This window comes from Lissotriton helveticus, chromosome 2_1 (genome assembly GCF_964261635.1).
Source record: "Lissotriton helveticus chromosome 2_1, aLisHel1.1, whole genome shotgun sequence".
NCBI lineage: Eukaryota > Metazoa > Chordata > Amphibia > Caudata > Salamandridae > Lissotriton > Lissotriton helveticus.
Window position 1 is genome coordinate 361,750,609 of NC_136059.1, and position 20,238 is coordinate 361,770,846.

Below are 20,238 nucleotides of genomic sequence, written 5' to 3' on the forward strand. Positions count from 1 at the left end.
TAGAGCACCATCTCACATAATTCCAAGCACTCTGCCTTCATGATTGATAAGGCCTGCCATAGGAGTGACTGATAGGATTATATGTATCCATTTTGGGGTTAGATATAGGTATACTATATCTACAGCAAAGGGTGATTACACCACCTTGCCCCAGCTGTCTTAGCAGCCAATTGTGTCAGTTTTGGATGGCCAGCCAGGGGTGGCATAATACATGCTGCAGCCCCTGGTAGGCCCTGGGTACACCTATGCCCTGGGTACCTAAGGTACACTGTACAGGGGCTGATAAGGGGACCCAGCATCCAATCAGGTATGTACCGAAGGTACATGGAGGCCATTTTACAGAGAGAGCAATTAGTCTGGGGTCCTGAATAGCAGGGCCCCAGGCCAACTAGGTCGAAAACCAGCTAAACACTAGGCAAAAAGTTGGGGGCAACCATAGTCAGATATCCACCTTCCTACACTAGGGTAGGCCTTAATCTGCATATTAAGGTATAATTGTAGCTCTCAACCATGCTCTATATGTAACATTGACCACCAAAGCTGTATTATTTTGTATAACTGGAAACAAAAACAGAATATAGCAGTGATATTTAGCGGTTCAATATTTGTATAGTATTTACATTAGCCATGCTGGGGGTTTGGCTGGGATATAAATGTGTAGTATTGTGTTTGTAACTGTTGTTGTCTCTTCTAATTATTCATGGTCGGTTTTGCAGGATCCTGTCAAGAGAATTCCTGACTCTCATGAAATTACTCTCCAGCATGGATCCAAAACCGTAAGTAGCAATTTGTCAGTTGCGGCTGGCAGGGAACGGGGGTTGTGAGCGGGGACACAATAAAAACCAAACACTTAGTATTGCTGGCTACCGTCTCCCAGCTTCGGTCTCTTCTCGCGTTGCCTTCTCAGCTTCAGTGGAAGCAGGAAGCACTCATACTCTCTCTCCTATGCCAATCACAATGCTCCAATGCAGCGTTGTGATTGTTATGAACGCTGTGGTTTGGAGCTCAGACAGGCAATGGGAGCCTGGGCATGTTTCTCACCAGGCTGTGTAATGCAAAGTGTGCATGACTGTTTGGCCGGCCAAAGACGGCCCCAAGTGTGCACTTAGAATGTCCCACCACTCTTTCCCCGTCACCTCAGCCCCGGCCGCCCTAACCTAACCCAGTAGTGAACAAATGATAATAATAAGGTTGTTATCTTTTTATTTTTCCTTTCTCCTGCTCTGAGAGCAGTAGGGCGACGTTTCTCCACCTTAGCGGAGGAGCTGCCCCTGCAATTTGGGGTTGTAAACCACTTATGAACGTAATTTTGTTTTTTAAATGTCTGTTATGCAAATGAAATGGTAAGCTTTCTGATTTGTAGCTAACGGCTAGAGCGGTCGACCTCGTTCCTGGGGAAACAGGTTCGAGTCTCGGCAACAACGCTCATAATCCTGTGATTCTGGGCAAATCACTTAATCTCTCAGTGCTTAACAAAAATGAATGTATTTATCTGTAACGAAACTGGTGCTCATGTAAAGCGCTCTGATACCCCATACCTCGGGTCTAGTTCGAGCTACATAAAAAACCTCTAATAAAAAAAAGACATGCAAGTGTCAGTTTTTTCTGTGCACAGGGTCTTCAATATATATTTCTTTAACGTTTGTATGATTCTCATATAACATACAATATAACAATAGCAGCCCAGTTACCAATCAGTTCTGCAGTTATAGACATATTAGCATGATATCAGTTATATAGTTAACACAGGAATGGGGCCTGTACCCAAAATATGACCTAGTCACCATCCGACACATAACAGTGATAATCCTGATACACCAGCATAGGTGGATCAGTAAAGTGACAGGAGTATCCGGGGGTGACGAGGATCGAGTGTAAGAAGTGTCATCTTGCGATTGTGCCAGGTATGTTTTTAAAGGTGTCCTTATGTCCATGGGCCTAAGATCTATTTGGCTGCAGAGGCCGGCATTAAGATTAGAGACGTTAGCACTCCTAAGCCATCCGGGGTCTCCTCCCCAGCCAGTGAAGGGCCAGTTCCCTCTTGCCCACATTAAAAGTCCCACCACTAGTCATTGTGTGGGTTTTGGTATCCTGGCTAAGTAACCTTGCCTCGTGCTTCTGGTGCATTGGTGATCATCCCCCCACCACTGGAACCTGCACTTCTAGAATCTCACTCCAGTATGTTGCAATGCAAGTCACCACAGGTGAGGGGAGGTGGAAGAAATCTGCCTAGGGCTGATGACAGCTGGGACATTCACGTGACGTTGAGCTATGGAGTTTGTGTAACTTGACAGAAGTTTAAGATAATCTCTGAAGGAACTTTAAATGGATGAGCTGATGTTTATCATTTATGGTCATTGTTTCCAATTGAGCACAGCGGTGTGACCATTTGCAAACATCCCATAAATCTCCTAGATACTTCTCCATTGGGCTGTTGCCAATATATGGGGCTTATCGTACGTATACCCATAGAATAGCAGCTCTGCTGAGAAGTGTTTCACATGAGTGCAGAGCATACCTAAGTATAGCAGATCTACTGACATTGCTGCTAATGTTCCTGTATACCTGTAGCAGGTCTGCTGAGAAGTGCCCCTGCACCAGAAATCCGTACAGTGCCTACTAACTTCTGCTCTACAGTTCCTAAATTTCTGTTGAATTATTTAGCTTAGTCTATAAAGCGGATAATGTTTCTAAATTCTTCTCTAGAACACTTGAGTGACATGCATATATCATGAAATAGATAACTAGATGAAACAGAGCATCAACTACACATGCTGGCTGCTAAATTAACTTATGGTAGTGCTGATGGAATGTACAATAGAGAACCTTGACAGATTTAGCATGTTAGTACTTCACCCTATGGGCACTCTAAGAACAAGCCCACTGTCAACACTGCTCAAGTCTGCAGTTAGGTGTGCTTTGTATGATGAGGTTAGCCACAATCACTAGGCCAGGAGCTGTATTTCAACACTGCTTGGTGCCACTCACAGAAGACATTCACTGGACCAATGTGAACTACATGGTGGTGTTGCCCAGAAGCTGGAATCTACCAGAACATTGCTACCAATGCTGTTTCTCCCATAAGGCGCAGGTCAGGAGCTGCGTCTGTGTGTACCAAAAGGGGGAGCGAGAGGTTTCTTTTCCTTCCAAACAAAAATGTTACTAAATTATAGAAAGATATAAATAAATTCTCTCACAAAAAGTCTGTCCGTATGTAACAAAGGAGCACTATTTCCAGCAAGGTCAATGAAGAGTACAACCAGGCACACAAACGAAAATACCACGCTAATTTAAGTTGTCCTTGAGCTCCGATGAATGGACTTGTGGTGTCATGGAGCTACTGAATATCTTTATACCGTGTTAAGTTAGCATAGGCTCCTTAGAGGTTTAAACGCCATTTTTCCTTTTTTGCAACTTCTGCACACGACACTTAATTGTTGATTTAGCTTTCAACCTAGTAGTTCGTTGTGGTTTACATGAGAATAATATGTTATTACTCTGATATCAGCTTTGCTTAATAAACTATGTCTGCACAGAGAGTGCTGAAGTTTCAGGAACAACCCGATACAGATTTGTTATGAGGTCTGATCTTCACGGCTTCATAGACAAAACATAAGTGCAGCTTCTGCCAAATTTGGGCTCGAGGCTGGTTTTATATTGCTTTGTTTGAGGCACAATAACACACTTGATGCGGTTCACATGCAGAGAGAGCTGGTGTATGCTGATGTGATTCCTTCATGCTAGAAAACTAAGGTATGGGCCCGCCCTAATCCAACCCAAAGAGACCTTCTTGGCAAATAATATAATATGTGTGTTAGGGAGGGTGAGATATAAGTGTTGTTAACTCTTATTCATTTACAGCATGTTAACATGCTGTCACCATTCGCTTTTTATGGATTAGTAACTATGCTGGTAATTTTGCTACTGATAATATGTTTGCTTGTATTATCTAAGATACTGCGCCTGAGAAGACTGCATTAGTAAATAAACATTTCAAATGCACATGTGTTCTTCTTTACTCCATGTTCTGGTTTGTAATGATAGTAACGAAAGAGTGTTCATGAGTTCCACGTATCCTGAGGTACTGTAAGTTCATGTTCTGGTTTGTCTAAACATTGGGAGTTTGATATGACCAATGAGACACTGTAGCTAGCTCGGTAAGGGGTTTGTTGGGTACTAAGGTGAGTTTTGGGTCACCCTAATTCGCCTAGGTTCCAATCCTCTGTGCACAGTTCTGTGTGAGAACAGAAACCCTGCGACATGGCGCCCAACGTTTTCGGTGGTCTTATATCATGACACTCAAGTAGTATATAGTTCAAACCTTAACCCCTTCACTACCGTTTCCGGAAAACGTGGTGTCGGTAAAACCTACCTATTTTATGGAATAGGTCTTTTCAAGCTTGAATCTTTCTCAAACGGTTTCTTTGAATTACTACCCAGTTGTGCTACAAAGTTTGCTTTGTTTTTCTGTAGTTCCAGTGGAATCATGGCTGCGGCTGTGGCAATTGCGCAACATAGTCGCATTGCGGTGCGCACCCATCTACAGACATACCAGGTCCCGTTGGAGGGCATGGCTGTGATTTTAGTGGTGTGTGCGGATCCGGCGTTCCCATTTGAATTGTTTTACTCTTGGGTTACGTTTCCGGCTGTGGACGCAAATTCTGGTGTGTTCCACACCTACACACCCTCCCCTGTACCGGCTGAGTATACACCGTACGGGGCACTGGAAATACCTATTGATCATTGGCAGCATCGCGTTTGGTTTGATGGCGCCCTCCCCCACTCTTTATCAGCTGCGAGGTTAGGCCCTTTATCCATTCCAGGCACGAATTGGCCTGCATTGGGTGGCTTTACCCCGCACCCGAATCACGGCGCTTGTACCCTTGCAGAAATTCGCAGGCTTCATGTTGTCTCAATTGCCGTGATTCGTGCTTTAGTGCAATACATAGGTCGACATCTCCCGGGAGGTCCCCAGGGGGGTGCGGCCGTTCCAACGGATCGAGGCGGTTTACGGCTTAATCCGGTGATGGTAAATTCGGTTTTTGGTCAACGTCCAGTTGATCACGATGACTTCCCTTTCTGGTTTGCCGAGAAGTTTGACCAACTGGAGGCTGTGTTTCCGAATTCTACTCCTGCTGATAAACATAGGATGTTGACGATAACTTTACCGAAGGATTTAACTCCTGAGCTTGTTGACTGTGAAAGCTGGGGGAAAACTTTTGCGGCCGTTTATACGAGGTGTTTCGGCACCCCGTCTATGAACGCACTGCCTGAGATCGTTAAGCGTGTTCAGGATGATCACGGACCTGAGGCAGCGGTTGAATTGGGTATGCGCCTGTGTGGTTCTTTTGAGATTGTAAGCGATCTCATACTCTCCAATATCAAAGGAGATGCGGTGAACTTTCAGGTGTCGAATGCTTTGGTTGCTCTGCCCGATGCCGAAAAACCCCGACAGTTAGCAAAGATAGTTGTGGCCGCATGTAAAACAATTGGCCGCACAAGTAGAGGTCTGAAATATTTTTCAGTCAAGGAGAAAAAACAACCACAGGGACAATCTGCTGTGTCAGATGTCCAGCCCAAGTCCAAAAAACAAAATTGGCCTAAAAAACAGACACAGGTGAAGCAAAATAAGCAGAGAAAGGATTCTTATCCTGCATCACAAGTTCCTGCGCCGACTGAAAAAGTTTATGATTTGCGCGATCGCGCGATGATTAAATCACCTGATCGATTTCAGGTTTCTGATCAACGCTCTCCTCGTTCCTTTCAGGACTCATCGGCCCCGAAAACCGGTGGAGGAGGAGGCGGTAGGGGACGTGGTGGCCAACAGGGACGTGGCCAGTCCCGCCAGACGGACGGCGCAGCGAAGCAGGAGGATTCTACGCCGAAAAAAACGCAGTTTGCGAAAAAGAAAGTCGCAGCCTTAACAGCGCATAGGTATGCCACAGATAGTGAGAACGCGGCTTCGGAATCTGACGTGGGCTCTGACCTTGCTGGACAGCGCGGCGGAGATTACCATAGTCAGAGAGGCGCTGCGTCCACTACTGAGGGTGACAGCGACTGATGTCTACGTTGTAATAGAAACAGCCGATACAAGACTTGCTCCCCCTGAAAGACTTTATGAAATTGTCCTGTTGATTGAAGGTGACATACAGCGTACCATAAAAGGGGTATTTTGGGAGAATCTTTCTTCTACTTATGATATTTTGCTTTCGGAGGCTGACTGGCCCTCACCTTTTGTGCTCGCGGCGCCGCGAGGGGAGGAGGTAATCCTCCCCAGTTTCGCGAAAACTGTCTCGACAGAGCATGCGCAGCATTTTGCAGAAGAGTGGGCTCGGGCTCTTGCGCCCGCTCTGTACCGCAACCAATGTGGTTGGGATAAATTGTCACCCTGCCACGAAATACCGTTGCGGTCTCAGCCGCAGCCTCAACCTCAATATCCCATTCGGTGTGAGGCAAAAGCTTCCGTCGCAGAGATCCTTGAACAATTGGAATATCAGGGAGTTATTGAAACATGTGTGTCACCGATGAATAATCCTCTTTTTACTGTGACCAAGCCTGACGGATCATATCGTTTGGTATTGGATTACCGGCATTTAAACTCGCATTGCCGTAACTGTGCAGTACAGAATACTCACGGCTCTGCCCTAGTGGATAGTCTAGTGCGTAAGCGTTTCAAAACAACGCTTGACATTTCCAACGGTTTCTATGCCCACAGATTGGATAGCTTCAGCTCCCAATGGACAAGTTTTACGAGCGCTGGTGTGCAAAAACACTTTCGGCGTCTTCCGATGGGCTACAAGAATAGTCCTGGTGTTTTCACCTCCCGAATAGTCACTCTATTAGAGAGAGTCGACCCAGATGCTTGTTCGTATGTGGATGACATTTATCTCACAGACGACGAAATTTGGATGCATCTGTGTCGAGTGAATTCGATTATTTGTAACTTTGCAGATATGGGTTACAAATTTAATTTTGCAAAATCGCACATTGCAGAACACACAGTGTTGTTCCTCGGCTATGAGCTGAACAATGAAGGTAGAGGTTTGGCTCCTCACTTCTTGGAGAAATGCGCACAGTTGCGCGCTCCTACGACACTGAAAAAATTACAGTCTTTACTGGGCTTTTTAAATTTCGGAAGGACATACATTCCGGAATATGCCCAGCGTATCAAGCCGTTGTATGCATTGATACAACCTACTTTCTCAAAATCATGCTGGCTGCCTGAGCACTCAGCCATCTTGCAGTCCTTTCAGGCTGATCTGCTCGCTTCTAAATACTTACTGACTCGTGATAACCACACCAACCTGGTGATAAGAATAATTCCTGGGATGGTGGGTTTCACGTACCTCACTTTTAATGAAGGAGACACAGTACCTATTGCTTACAAGTCACACTTGTACACTTCGGCTGAATTGCGGTTTCCCACTGTGGAGAAGGTTTTAACTGCTGTACAGATGGCGATTCTTAAGGAACGAGCTCTGTCACAGGGGAAACGCATGTTAGTGGTAACACCCTGTCCTCATTTGGAGGCAGTCACGAAAGCCAGTGTACCAAATTCAAAAGCTTTGCACCCTCGGTGGATTCAATGGGCTGCGTCCTTGACGTCTACGGATGTCAAGTTTATTTTTGACGCCTCATTACGGTCGCAAGAGTACTTGCAGTATGAGTTTGTTCATCCTGCTCCTCTATCTATGCGGCCTTTGGAGGACTTCCATTGCATCATTTACACTGATGGTTCGGCGCAGGTTGCGCATGGCTCTAAACATGCCTACGTTTCCGCATGCGCCATTGTGGTCGGTGCTATGTTGAACGATGAGTTCGTTTCCAGTGAGGTGCACACCTTGCCCCTGGGCGACTGCACCGCACAATTGGCAGAGCTTCGTGCTCTTTTACTGGCGTTGGAGTACGCAGATCCAAGTGTTACTACTCTCATTGTGAGTGATTCTTACTACTGTGTCCAGTCTTACAATGAAAACTTGTTCTTTTGGATTCAGAATGAATTTCGTGATTCCAAGGGTAACACAATAAAACATAAGATGATCTGGGTTCGAGTGGCGGAACTTAAGGCTAAGTTGCCACTCGTTTATGTGATTCATACTCTTGGCCATCAGCGCGTGGGAGTTCACGCTGTCGGTAACTCGCTTGCAGATGAAGCGGCGAAATCAGCAGTATCTACATACTTAGTTGCAGCAGTTACTAGATCCAAAACCAAGATTGATAGCGACATCTTGGCAGCAGTTGCTGCCTCTGAGAAGGGAGGTAAACATCCTTCGGGATTCCCTTCAAAGTACAAATACCACTTAAGTCCCGAAAAGGTTCCTTTTGTGACAATTCCTGATGTTGGGGAACGGCTGATTCCCAACTCGGATCGCAGGGCAGACTTGATTACAGCGGCACATGAAGGTGTGGCGTCTGCGCATGCGGGCGTCTCGGCCACTGTATCTCAATTACAACAACGTTTCTGGTGGCGGGGACTGTACAAACAGACGCGTGATTATGTTCTTCTTTGTGACATTTGCCAGCAGATTAAACCTTCAACTGCTACGCGTCCGCCACAGACACAGTTGTACATTTCTAATAAACCACTTGGTTGTGTTTATTTGGATCACTGCGGTCCTTTTTCATCTGATACTGCATATAAGTACATCTTAGTAGCAGTTGACTCATGCACACGCTTTGTGTGGGTATGGCCCCATCGCAGCGCTGATTCACGGACTGTCATTAGAGATTTGCGTGTCTTTATAGGGATTTTTGCCTGTGGAACCTTCCATTCGGATCAGGGTCCTGCTTTCGCCTCTAAGCCGTATAAGGATGCCATGGCTTCGTTGGGGTTCCAAGTCAAGTTTTCGTCTCCCTACAGACCTGAGGGTAACAGTGTAGTGGAGCGAATGAACCGTGATTTAAAGCAATCTTTGACAGCTCGAGTTATAGGCACTGGCAGAAACTGGCTGGCCCACCTCAATGGCGTGCAGCGTGCTCTTCATAATCTCCCTAGAAGGTCTCTGGGTGGGCGGACCCCATACGAAATGCTCTTTGGCATCAAGATGTACGTCCCTGACCTTGACGGTCTAGACTGTGTGGTTCGCGCCACTTCCTTTGACGCAGATGAACATTGCAATGTTTTACAGAATCTACAAAAGACCAGAGACAGTCTTGCAAAGGAACATTTGCCCTCCACATCGGATGATGCGTTGCAGATCCCGGTAGTCGGCTGGCTACCCCAAGTTGGAGAACTGGTTCGAGAGAAGATCGATAACAAGAAAGAATTTGGTCCTTCCTATCGAGCTCCGGTTCCAGTCCTTGGAGTAAAGGGCACAAGAACAGTCATTTTACCACCACTTCCTGGTCGTAAGGAAAACAGGTTTATTTCAATTGACAATGTCAAGATACACAGAGTGGCCGATTCTTCTTAGTATGACTCCGGCTGTTTCCTGTCCTTCCATTGTGAGAAATTCAGTTATGCCCACTAATTCTAATATTGAACCTGAAGTGGCCATCAAATTACCTGCTGTTTCCAGTCCTTTATTAAATACTTTACCAGGGACTAACAATGATGAGTTAGACTATACCTACCCCACTGATTTGTCCATGCCTGACCTGCAAGCACGTTTAGCCACGGAATCCAGATTTTCATTTGACTCTGTTTCCCTTGCCTCGAAGAAGCCCTCTTGTATTGCAGTTTGTGCCAGCCTGTTTAAAAAACATTTTCTGATTCCCCCTTGGACATACATTTGGCTGGTCCTTTTTTCAGTTTACCTCTTTATGTCAATTGGTTTTGTATTTTATTTTTTTCGACTCATCAATGGACACTCTGTCGAGGAAAGAACATGCATTACACATCTAAATGGAACTTTGGCACCGCTTTCCTCATCACATTCTACACAATGGTTGAAAAGAGACTTGACTCTGGTTAACATCACAGCATGGCCTGTCCTTGATGGAATAGTGTGGGATGCGGTTCGATTTCAAATTCATGGCCCAACGGAAGTCGTTAATGTTCCTAATGTACTTAGAGTGAATATGGGGGATGTGGTGCAACAAAACATTCGTTCTGATGACTGGGATGTTAATGCAGTAGAAAGTTTGTTTTCTGATTTACAATACTATGCTGCCTTTGATGCTGAGGATTTATATTTAGAAACTGCTAATTATGGTGATTTATTTTGCTACCAACATTATGGCAATCACTTCTTACATAAAACTTCATCCCGGAGGGATACTGTTAATTTTACACAGTGGGAACATTGCCCAGCGCCTGCGCACGGCAGTTCTGAAACATTTCTGAAAAAGTATACTTATTTCACTGACTTTAACCAATCCAATCCCGAGTCCTTTTATTTTAAGTTTATAAAAATGCCAATGTCCAAGGTTAGACTTACCGATACTAAATTGTTGTATTCGAAGGCCTTCCTTGATCAATTAGTTACTGGAGGCTACGAATTATGGAAGGAAACAATAGACCTTAAATCAGTTTGGGGTTCAAGAGCCTGGCAGGTACAAGGCACTGAGGCTTTGCACCGTGCATGTCTCATACCGAATCATATGTTTTTTTTAAATGAAACAATTTCCCAGACCACATGCTTTGGATTGGCTACTTCTAAAAAATTGAACACCCCTACAATCCCGGATTTGGAGGAATATGATAGTTGAAGTAATTTTACTCAGTTGTCCATTAGGGAATTACAGGCCCTACTCCTTAATTCTTCCTTTAACATTTCCAGTTTGGATCCAAAAGGTTGGCTGCTTTGGCACCGTGGTGCTGATTCTTGCCAGCATCGATTCTTAGGTTTATCTGAGGGATTTACAAGTGTTAGATCGGATCCCCGTTTTGACTTAGTCCACACTGTCACAACTTATTCTGTGGGTAAATTATGTCAAAATTGGCTGAAACATTCAACTTTACCTGCAGTTAAAAGTCACCTTTCTAAACTGAATGCAGACGTGGATTTAAATGATTTCATTAAAGGCCCAGCTAGTGGTAGGTCAAAAAGGTGGATATATGCAGTTTACAATGAAATTTGGAAAACATCACAGATTGAGGCTGCTACACGCCTTAGGGCTATTGATCAGGCAAATCTTGAGAAAGTGCTTGCTGTGGTTGATAATAGTATTAACGTGCTTTCCTCCCGAATTTACACTTTAGATAATATTGTGTCATCCGTTGTGGATATTGTGCATGATGAAGTGTCAGTATTGTACCATGGTCAAAATCAGTTACGGTCAATCATGCAATTTGCATGGACCCTTCAGACTCTGAAAAATAATAAGGTTCCCTGGACGTACATGAACGTTTCTTCACTCTTTGCCCCGTTTAATTTGACTGACAAACAACGCTTGCTTTCAATGCGTGATGCTACCTTTAGTATGTTACATATTGAGAGGTTAGAATCTTTGCCTTTTTCCGTGGCAGAGGCCACTGCTGCAACGTGGCTTATCCACGGTTTGATAACGCTGCCTTTTGCTTTATATAAATTCACGAATTGTATGAGATATGTACCAATTGGTCGTTATGAACCATTAGGTAGTGGTTTCCTTCATGAAGTCTGGTCCCTTCCATACACATACAGGTGTTTCAAAGATGATCAGGAAGTTTATCTGAATGGGGAGGAGTGTACTGAGACACCAGATCATTCATTAATGTGTAGACACATACAATTACCCGGTTCATGCAACCAACACCGACCAAATTTGGCTTGTGTTTTGCAAGGCACACCGGTTCCTGCTATCATCCCCACATTTACCTTATTAGGAAATGGTAGTTATTTACTTTTAAATAATGAAGACTGTTGCAGGTTAATAAAAGGTGTACCTTTTATAGTAACAGTAAGTGAACGTGTTGTTTGCTGCAGAAATGTTCTGTATCCTCCCACACATGAACATAGGGAGTATTCCATCTGGCCACAAATACCAACCTTGAGAGCAGAATTCAGCGGCATGGCAAGAATAAGGGCTCTTTTGTCCCAGAAAGAGGTGGCCTTGAGTTCGGCTCGTGAAACTTTCGTTCTTCACATAGCCAACACCCGTACAGAGGTTCAGGCCCTTTTGAATACTGATTTGCCTTTACATTTCAGCGAGATGGTTCGTACTATCTTTAACGCGTCCTCCACAAAGGGCCTGGCACATTTTTTTTAAAAACTGTGAGCAGTGGTCTCGTGACTTCCTTTGAAAAGATTTTTGGAGTCGTCCCTGCTTTCTTTCATTCTATTTTCTCAGCTTTGTTTGGTGGATTCCCATTTTTACTTGCATTAGCAGCGGGCGCTCTAGTGGTTTTTTGTATCTTTAAATATGGATGTCCTTCCTGTGCAAGGCCCCGCCCAGCAGCTGCTGACGCTGTTCCGCAACCGCGTGCTTGAATATTATGGCACACTGCAGTTGGCGATATTGAGCACGGCATATGGATTATCTTTCCGATTCTCCTACTTCACCTGTGTCCAGCCTGTATTTCACTGCCTGACCTGTGATTTCGATTTGGCCATTGATTTGTGTCTCTGCGGACCGTTTTCTCCTGACGTCGATTTTAATCAGCTGATGAGTACTATCATTACTCACGAGTTGGTTTGTCCTGGCGAAAGGATTATGGCCTTAGCAGTGATGCATGGACTAATTGGTCCCTGGAATATACTGGCGGCAGCACAGGATTTCTTGGAACTGAGCTTTCTTGAAAACCCACCGAGCTGTCCTCTGATGGTGATAGAGGATCCGGTGCTGGGAGAACACGTATGTTCTTTTCCTCTTTTAAATTGGATGGCTGAACTGTTTTCGGATGAAGACGGTGATTTCCTGTTGGAGGCTGTTGCTGCTTATTTTGCGTACACAGTTCTGTCCTAGACACTTCCGTATACTGACATGCTGAGTACTAGCAGATCATTGACATTTATTGACTTATCTGTCAAGTTTTTTTTTAATTATTTCCTTGCCTATTGGCTTGAGCCACTGTAGACTTTTTGGCTATTTTTTAGCATTATATTGTTTTACAAATTTTGCAATTTTTAAAGGTTTAGTTTGAGAACCATGCTCATATAATGTTGCATTCTGCTCTCATGAGATGGCACTTCTGTTATCTTATTTAGTCCGTTCACGGATCATGGGGGGGTGTCATGGAGCTACTGAATATCTTTATACCGTGTTAAGTTAGCATAGGCTCCTTAGAGGTTTAAACGCCATTTTTCCTTTTTTGCAACTTCTGCACACAACACTTAATTGTTGATTTAGCTTTCAACCTAGTAGTTCGTTGTGGTTTACATGAGAATAATATGTTATTACTCTGATATCAGCTTTGCTTAATAAACTATGTCTGTACAGAGAGTGCTGAAGTTTCAGGAACAACACGATACAGATTTGTTATGAGGTCTGATCTTCACGGCTTCATAGACATAACATAAGTGCAGCTTCTGCCAACTTTGGGCTCGAGGCTGGTTTTATATTGCTTTGTTTGAGGCACAATAACACACTTGATGCCGTTCACATGCAGAGAGAGCTGGTGTATGCTGATGTGATTCCTTCATGCTAGAAAACTAAGGTATGGGCCCGCCCTAATCCAACCCAAAGAGACCTTCTTAGCAAATAATATAATATGTGTGTTAGGGAGGGTGAGATATAAGTGTTGTTAACTCTTCTTCATTTACAACATGTTAACATGCTGTCACCATTCGCTTTTTATGGATTAGTAACTATGCTGGTAATTTTGCTACTGATAATATGTTTGCTTGTATTATCTAAGATACTGCGCCTGAGAAGACTGCATTAGTAAATAAACATTTCAAATGCACATGTGTTCTTCTTTACTCCATGTTCTGGTTTGTAATGATAGTAACGAAAGAGTGTTCATGAGTTCCACGTATCCTGAGGTACTGTAAGTTCATGTTCTGGTTTGTCTAAACATTGGGAGTTTGATATGACCAATGACACACTGTAGCTAGCTCGGTAAGGGGTTTGTTGGGTACTAAGGTGAGTTTTGGGTCACCCTAATTCGCCTAGGTTCCAATCCTCTGTGCACAATTCTGTGTGAGAACAGAAACCCTGCGACAGTGGAAACGAGAATACTGGCTATCCTCCAAAAGTCTTCCATCCGCAGATGGGCCTTGTTTTTTCTTCATTCATGTACTGGGCAAATCATTTTGACAAGTTCCAAACTATGAATGCATCACTAGCAAACAACAACCCTTCTTAGGAAGAGGAAGGAACAGAGATCAGACTCCCTCTCTTCCTCTCCGAACCCACCGATATCAACTGCGGAGTACCCAAGGATCATCGCTCAGCCCTACTCTTTTCAACATCTACATGACCCCCTCGCCACCATCGTCAGACAGCATGGGCTTAGCATAGTCTCATACGCTGATGACACCGAGCTCATCCTCTCACTCACGAAGAACCCCGAAGACACTATTCTCTGCTTCCATGAAGGAATGAAGGATGTCGCAGCCTGGATGAAAGACAGCGGCTTGAAGCTCAACTCGGAGAAAGCCGAGGTCCTCATCCTCGGACCCTGCACCTCCACCTGGGACAACGCCTGGTGGCCCTCCGCCCTCGGGAATCCACCCACCCTTACAGACCACACACGAAACCTCGGCATCATCCCAGACTCCTCTCTCTCAATGAACCGCCAGATCAATGCCGTTGCTTCCACCAGTTTCAACTGCCTGCACATTGTCCGCAAGACCTTCAAATGGATCTCCCCCGACTGCAGAAGGACCATCACCCAAGCGCTCATAATCAGCAGACTAGACTACGGCAACGCCGTATACGCCGGAATCAACAGAACTCTTCTACACAAACTCCAACACTGCAGCCAGACTAGTCCTCAGGACACCACGCCACGAACACATGACCCAACATGTACGAGACCTCCACTGGCTCCCCGTCGAGAAGAGGGTCACTTTCAAACTCCTCACCAACGCCTACAACATCGGACCCAAGTACCTCAACGAGAAAGTCTCCTTCCATGTACCCAAGAGGAACCTCCGCTCCGCCGACCTTGCCCTGGCAGAGGTCCCCTGTATCCGCAGAAACATAGCAGGCGGGAGAGCCTTCTCCTACATCGCTGCCAAGACCTGGAACAAGCTCCTGGTGAACATCAGACGCTCCCCGACCCTGCACACGTTCAGGAAGGACCTCAAGACCTGGCTGTTCTACTGAGCTGGAGCTGCGCCCCCTCAGCGCCTTCAGATCCTCACAGGTTAGTAGCGCGCTTTATAGACCCCTGATTGATTGAGATGGGGGAAAATAAAAAACAACCAGTTCTGACCATTTGCAAATGATCACCAGGAGCATGTTAAAGCACCAATCCCAGGGGCAAGCCAACAGCTACAAGAGCAAATTTATTGGGCAAAGATTGTCCAAACAACCCTCTGAATAGAATAAAAGCAATGATTTTTGAGGCTGAATGTGCTGGTTGGATCACTAAACTTGAGGCGTAATTCCTGATAAAAATGAACCCCAAGATCTCTTACTTCTACATTTTTTGTGACTTCTTCTTGAGACCATATTTTGAAAAAATGCCCATCTTTGTAAAAGATACTAAGGACATACTGAACATCTTGAAAGGTATAAAATTGAATAGCTCAATTGATTTGTTGACCATGCTAGGCACTTTATACCAGCATGTCACTTAGTAATTGAGAAACTTCTCAGGGAACATGCAGCTCCCAATCATTTCCAGTGCAACAATTGACCTAAAATATTTGTTTTCAGTTTGAACGAAAACTATACCACGTAATCCAGGGCACTTCTATGGGAAGTATCTTTTCTGCCTGGTCTTTCATGCCGGTACATGCACATATTTGAGACAAAATATATCTACTAAGAAGATTATCCGTATAAGACGTCAATAAAACTTTCCTGACTGTTTATTGATGACATCTTTATAGGTTTTTAAAGGCATTAAGGCTCAACTGGACAATTTTATTGAATGGCCAAATAAGAAAGATCTCTTTCTGAAGTCCACAGACTTAATTATCTTTTTTGGATTTGAGGATTATAGGCAGCAAGAGAAACTAGCAGTCAAGTCATTAAACCTCCCTATCCCCTCCAACCCCCTCTGCTGCAGCTGCATCCTCCAAACCCTCCTAATCTGCCCGTTTACCATCATGGGCAGCAGGTGGGCGACCGGAATCGCCATCACCTACCCCACTGGCAGTCCATAACATCAGACAGGTGGGTTCTGCAGATTGTCAGGAGGGGCTACTCCCGCCCCTTCGAAACTACTACTCCCTCCTTGCCACCTACTTACGACAGGCTGATGAGTGATCACCTAACTCTTTTCCACCAGGAAGTGACAACACTTTTGGCCAAAGGAGCCATAGAGAGAGTGCCCATACCAGAAGTAAGTCGTAGTTGCTCTTCCCGCTACTTTCTGGTGCTCAAGAAGGATGGGGGCCTTCTTCCTATTCTCAACTTGCACTCTCTCAATTTTTTCATAAAGAGGGAGGAGTTCAAAAAGCTCACTCTTGCTCAGGTATTGTCAGCCCTGACCGTGTCTGCCCCAGCGCAGCTCCGCTGGGGCAGACACGGTCAGGGATTCTCCTGCATGTTTTTTGCAATTTAGCACTACAAGTACACATTGAGGATATCTACAAAATTAATAAGTAGGCACACAATAGCCTCGGAAAGCCGAATTAAACTCATTATGTTTAATTTAAAATACTGTTGTCTTTTGACCTATAGTTGTGAGTAAGGTGGGGATTGTGCATCCCCGTCTTGAAGAAGATGCTCCGCATCGAAACATGTTGACGCACCAATGAGGTGTTGTACTTTATTATACACATACACCTCGACACAATTTCTAACAGTGCCAGCACGGAAGCATATTAAAGTTTATTAAGCTTCACGTGCCAGGCCCTTTTTAAGATTTTTTCACTAAATTTCACTCCAAACCCACCACTCACTGACTAACATAACCCCTTCGCACACCACACATAGTCACCAATCAAGTGCCCCCACGTATTCCGTTGGTTAGTAGCACGCCTCACCCCGTAGAGGGGTGCGAAGACCCCGATGATGAAGCATGACACCAAGGGTCCTTTTGGTGTGTGAGGGGTATTCAAAGAACACTGAATGCTCTCCACCACTGTGGTGACTACTCTAGAAACACCAAGGTGTGGATTCTTTCTGTTTATAAAATTATGCTTGGGGAGACCGAATCCACCCCATCTAAACTCTCCTCTCCCTTATTTGTTGCATTTATTACATATGTAAGTGGTGCAGAGAATCCCTTTGTCTACAGACAGCATCAGATTGAATACTCAAAAGTACAATAGACCCGTGTCAGGAGGAAAACTATTGAGACCCAGGGGTTATCCTTCGGCATTCACAGGCTGGAGATCCTCTGGGTACATTTAGAAGACAGCTTAAGACTGGTCAGTTGAAAAATGGGTTGTGACAGATTCTAGTCGAGTTAAGCTAGACATGGGAGGGTTGTGCCCCACACATTAAAACAACGTTAGGCATGTATAGTGCACAACAAACAAATCACACATACGGTTATGTAGGAGTGGTAAAGGGAGACAGTAGATTACAATACCAGTACTAGAGGTTTAGTATATTTCGCTGTCAAGGTGGTGTTGCACATCCATATAATATGCGGAGGTGACCTCTAAAAAAAGTATTGAGATTGGTTATGGCTCTTTGGTCCAGGGTCTGGGCATTTTAATTTGGGGGTTAACCCTAACATAGCAATGGCAGAGTGAATTCTGGGAGTGAAGGGGCAGAAATGTGTTGTAGAGCTTGGTGATGGAAAGCCTGTTGGGTACTGCAGGACACTCTGTTTTCCATCGATGTAGGTGGTGGCAAGAATGTGAACTTGCATAGTGACCCTTTGTACTTTAAATGATACTCTCGCTGGTGCCTCGAGGGCACTGTGAGACCAAAGTGAGGTTGGCTGAGTAGTTTTATATCCGAAGACACATCTCAAGGACTTAGTAAAAGTAGGGAAAAGAAGACCAGTGAGAGTGGTTATCTCTCCCATGATTGTTGGCATTCTTATTGCCCTGGTGTGAGAAAGTGCCATCTTTCTTGCATTGGTATGCCCCCACTTTTTGCTGAACTGCTGATGTGCTTTGACTGAGTGTGCCCTGGGCTCCTGCCAACCAGGTACCCAGGGCCTGTGTTCCTTCCCTAAAACTGTGTTGAAACTAAACCGCAATTGGCATCTCTGGCCACCTATCAGCCCCTAGTAAATGGTACCCTAGGTACCAGGGCATGGTTACCAGAGAAGACCCCTAAGGGCTGCAGCACCTATTGTGCCACATATAGGGGCCCTGTACCCTGACACCCACACACTGCCTTTGCAGACTGAGTGTCTAGGTACAGAACTAAAGTACCCAGGGCCATTCCTGGGCACTGTAAGTGCAGTGATGCCATTAAGAGTATATGGTGCTGGGAGGTTGTCATTACGACCTCCACAACACCATAATGGCTCCACTGAAGACTGACAAGTTTTCTTTTTTTTTAAATCTTTCTATTGATAACATGAGGTCATAGTAACAAAACAAGAATATACAAATCATGAAAAAAATAGTTTCGTAACTCCAGTATGTCCAGAGAAAAAGGCAAGTACGACTACAATTTAACATCAGAATCAAGAAAAAGAAAAGTGGAGATATGGGAGCAGGAGAGAAGAAGATTAAAAAGAAATTCAGAAAAAAAAGAAATTCATAAGGGTATTTGAGAGAAATAAGTTTTATCTTTACATTTACACAAATTCTCCCCAAATGTTTTCCAATTTATACAAGGATCTGGCCCCCCTAGTTTTAGCTAGTGCAAGCTCCATATTATATACATCTTTAACAATACCCGGAGGAGGAGCTTAGCGCGCACCCAAGATGGTCGCGTGAGCTCAGAGCTCCCGGACCTTCGCCACCTCCACCGATCATCCTGCACCTTATCCTGATTTAGACGACGGGCTTTTGTGGACGAGACCTTGCTGATCATTTATCCGTTTCCGAATTACGATTTGGCCCCCGGAAACCGCAGATATGGACTTTTGATCATTTTTGGCCTGCTCGATGGTACTGCCCCGGGCTTGCTTCTTCTGCCAGCCGGGTGGTAATTGAATAACATCGGCCCATGCGAGTCTCCCTTGCCCGGTCTTCTACTTTCAGTTTCGATTCTGGTGGTTTGCCCTCATTGACTTTGCCTTGGTCGCATTGGTCTCCTGCTTCTTTCTACTACCAAGTTATCGTTTGGCGATCCGGACTTTCACTGCTCTTGACTAGTGGCTGGCCCTCGACCTATTCTCCGATTTGTTGCGGGCGCATCGAGTGTAGCCATTTTAACCAGGTCTCAGAATACCCTCCGGGGCGCACGACCTAAAATGGCCACCAAGCCCGAGGTGGAGAGACGCAAGACCAGACCGGCAACTCGGGGAGGTCCTGTGCAGTCCAACGTTATGGATCGATATACCCTCACAAAGGGCTCTCCGAGTGGCATAACCAAACCCCCGGCCAACTTTGGGGATGAATCCCTGCTGGGTGAAGATCCGTCGTTGAAAGACGTCATGGGCGCCATTGCTAGGATGCAGGCCGCGCTGGGACAACAGTATGAGGCCCTGACCCACAAGCTGGACACGGTTGCTATAGATGTTACCCTGATTAGGGCGGACCTCGCAAAGACTATCTGAAAGAAACAGGTTAGTATTAGATTCCTTACCTTAGAATATCCCCAGGCGTCAGTCTGGATCCGGAAACTTTTGCGTAGCAGTACCCCTGCGCGTCGGTAGGCGTCGTCTGCAGGCGTCCCATGCGGCTCCGCGTCGTCGGCGTCGTGCGCCGTGATGACGTCGCTGGAGTATATAGACGCCGCCTCCGCGCGCTGACGTCAGTTCTTCTTTTTTCCGCGCCAGTTAGCGCAGATCCGAAGAGCAGTACTCCGGTCTTTTGACCAAGTTTCTTGTTAACTACTAATCTTCTACGGTGCCGGTAGGATGCCCGGTTTCAAGGGTTGCGACGAGTGCGACCGCCTGATGTCGGTCACCGACCACCATCGACTCTGCCTCCGGTGTCTGGGCGCGGACCACGACGTGGAGTCATGCGTCGACTGTCGGGCCTTGACTGGTAAAGCTAGGCGGGAGCGGTCCCGCAAGCTTCTCGAGCTCCGTGTGTCGGCCCCGCGTCGAGAGCGGTCCCGGTCCGGTCGGAGGTCGAGGGAGCGGTCGAAGGAACGATCGCGGAGCCGCCATGAGCGCTCCGGGAGTCGCCACCATTCCTCCGGTTCGTCAGGTAAGCGTAAGAAGTCGGGGCGTCG

At 45.5% G+C, this 20,238-nt stretch overlaps 1 protein-coding gene across 1 annotated transcript in view; it reads left to right on the forward strand.

The window, feature by feature from the left end:
- WDR70 (WD repeat domain 70) overlaps positions 1–20,238 on the forward strand; it is a 1,775,496-nt gene that overhangs the window by 281,384 nt on the left and 1,473,874 nt on the right. The window contains exon 5 of the mRNA XM_078674977.1: positions 717–776. Coding sequence (XP_078531103.1) covers positions 717–776 — 60 coding nt within the window. The remainder of the gene's footprint in view (positions 1–716; positions 777–20,238) is intronic.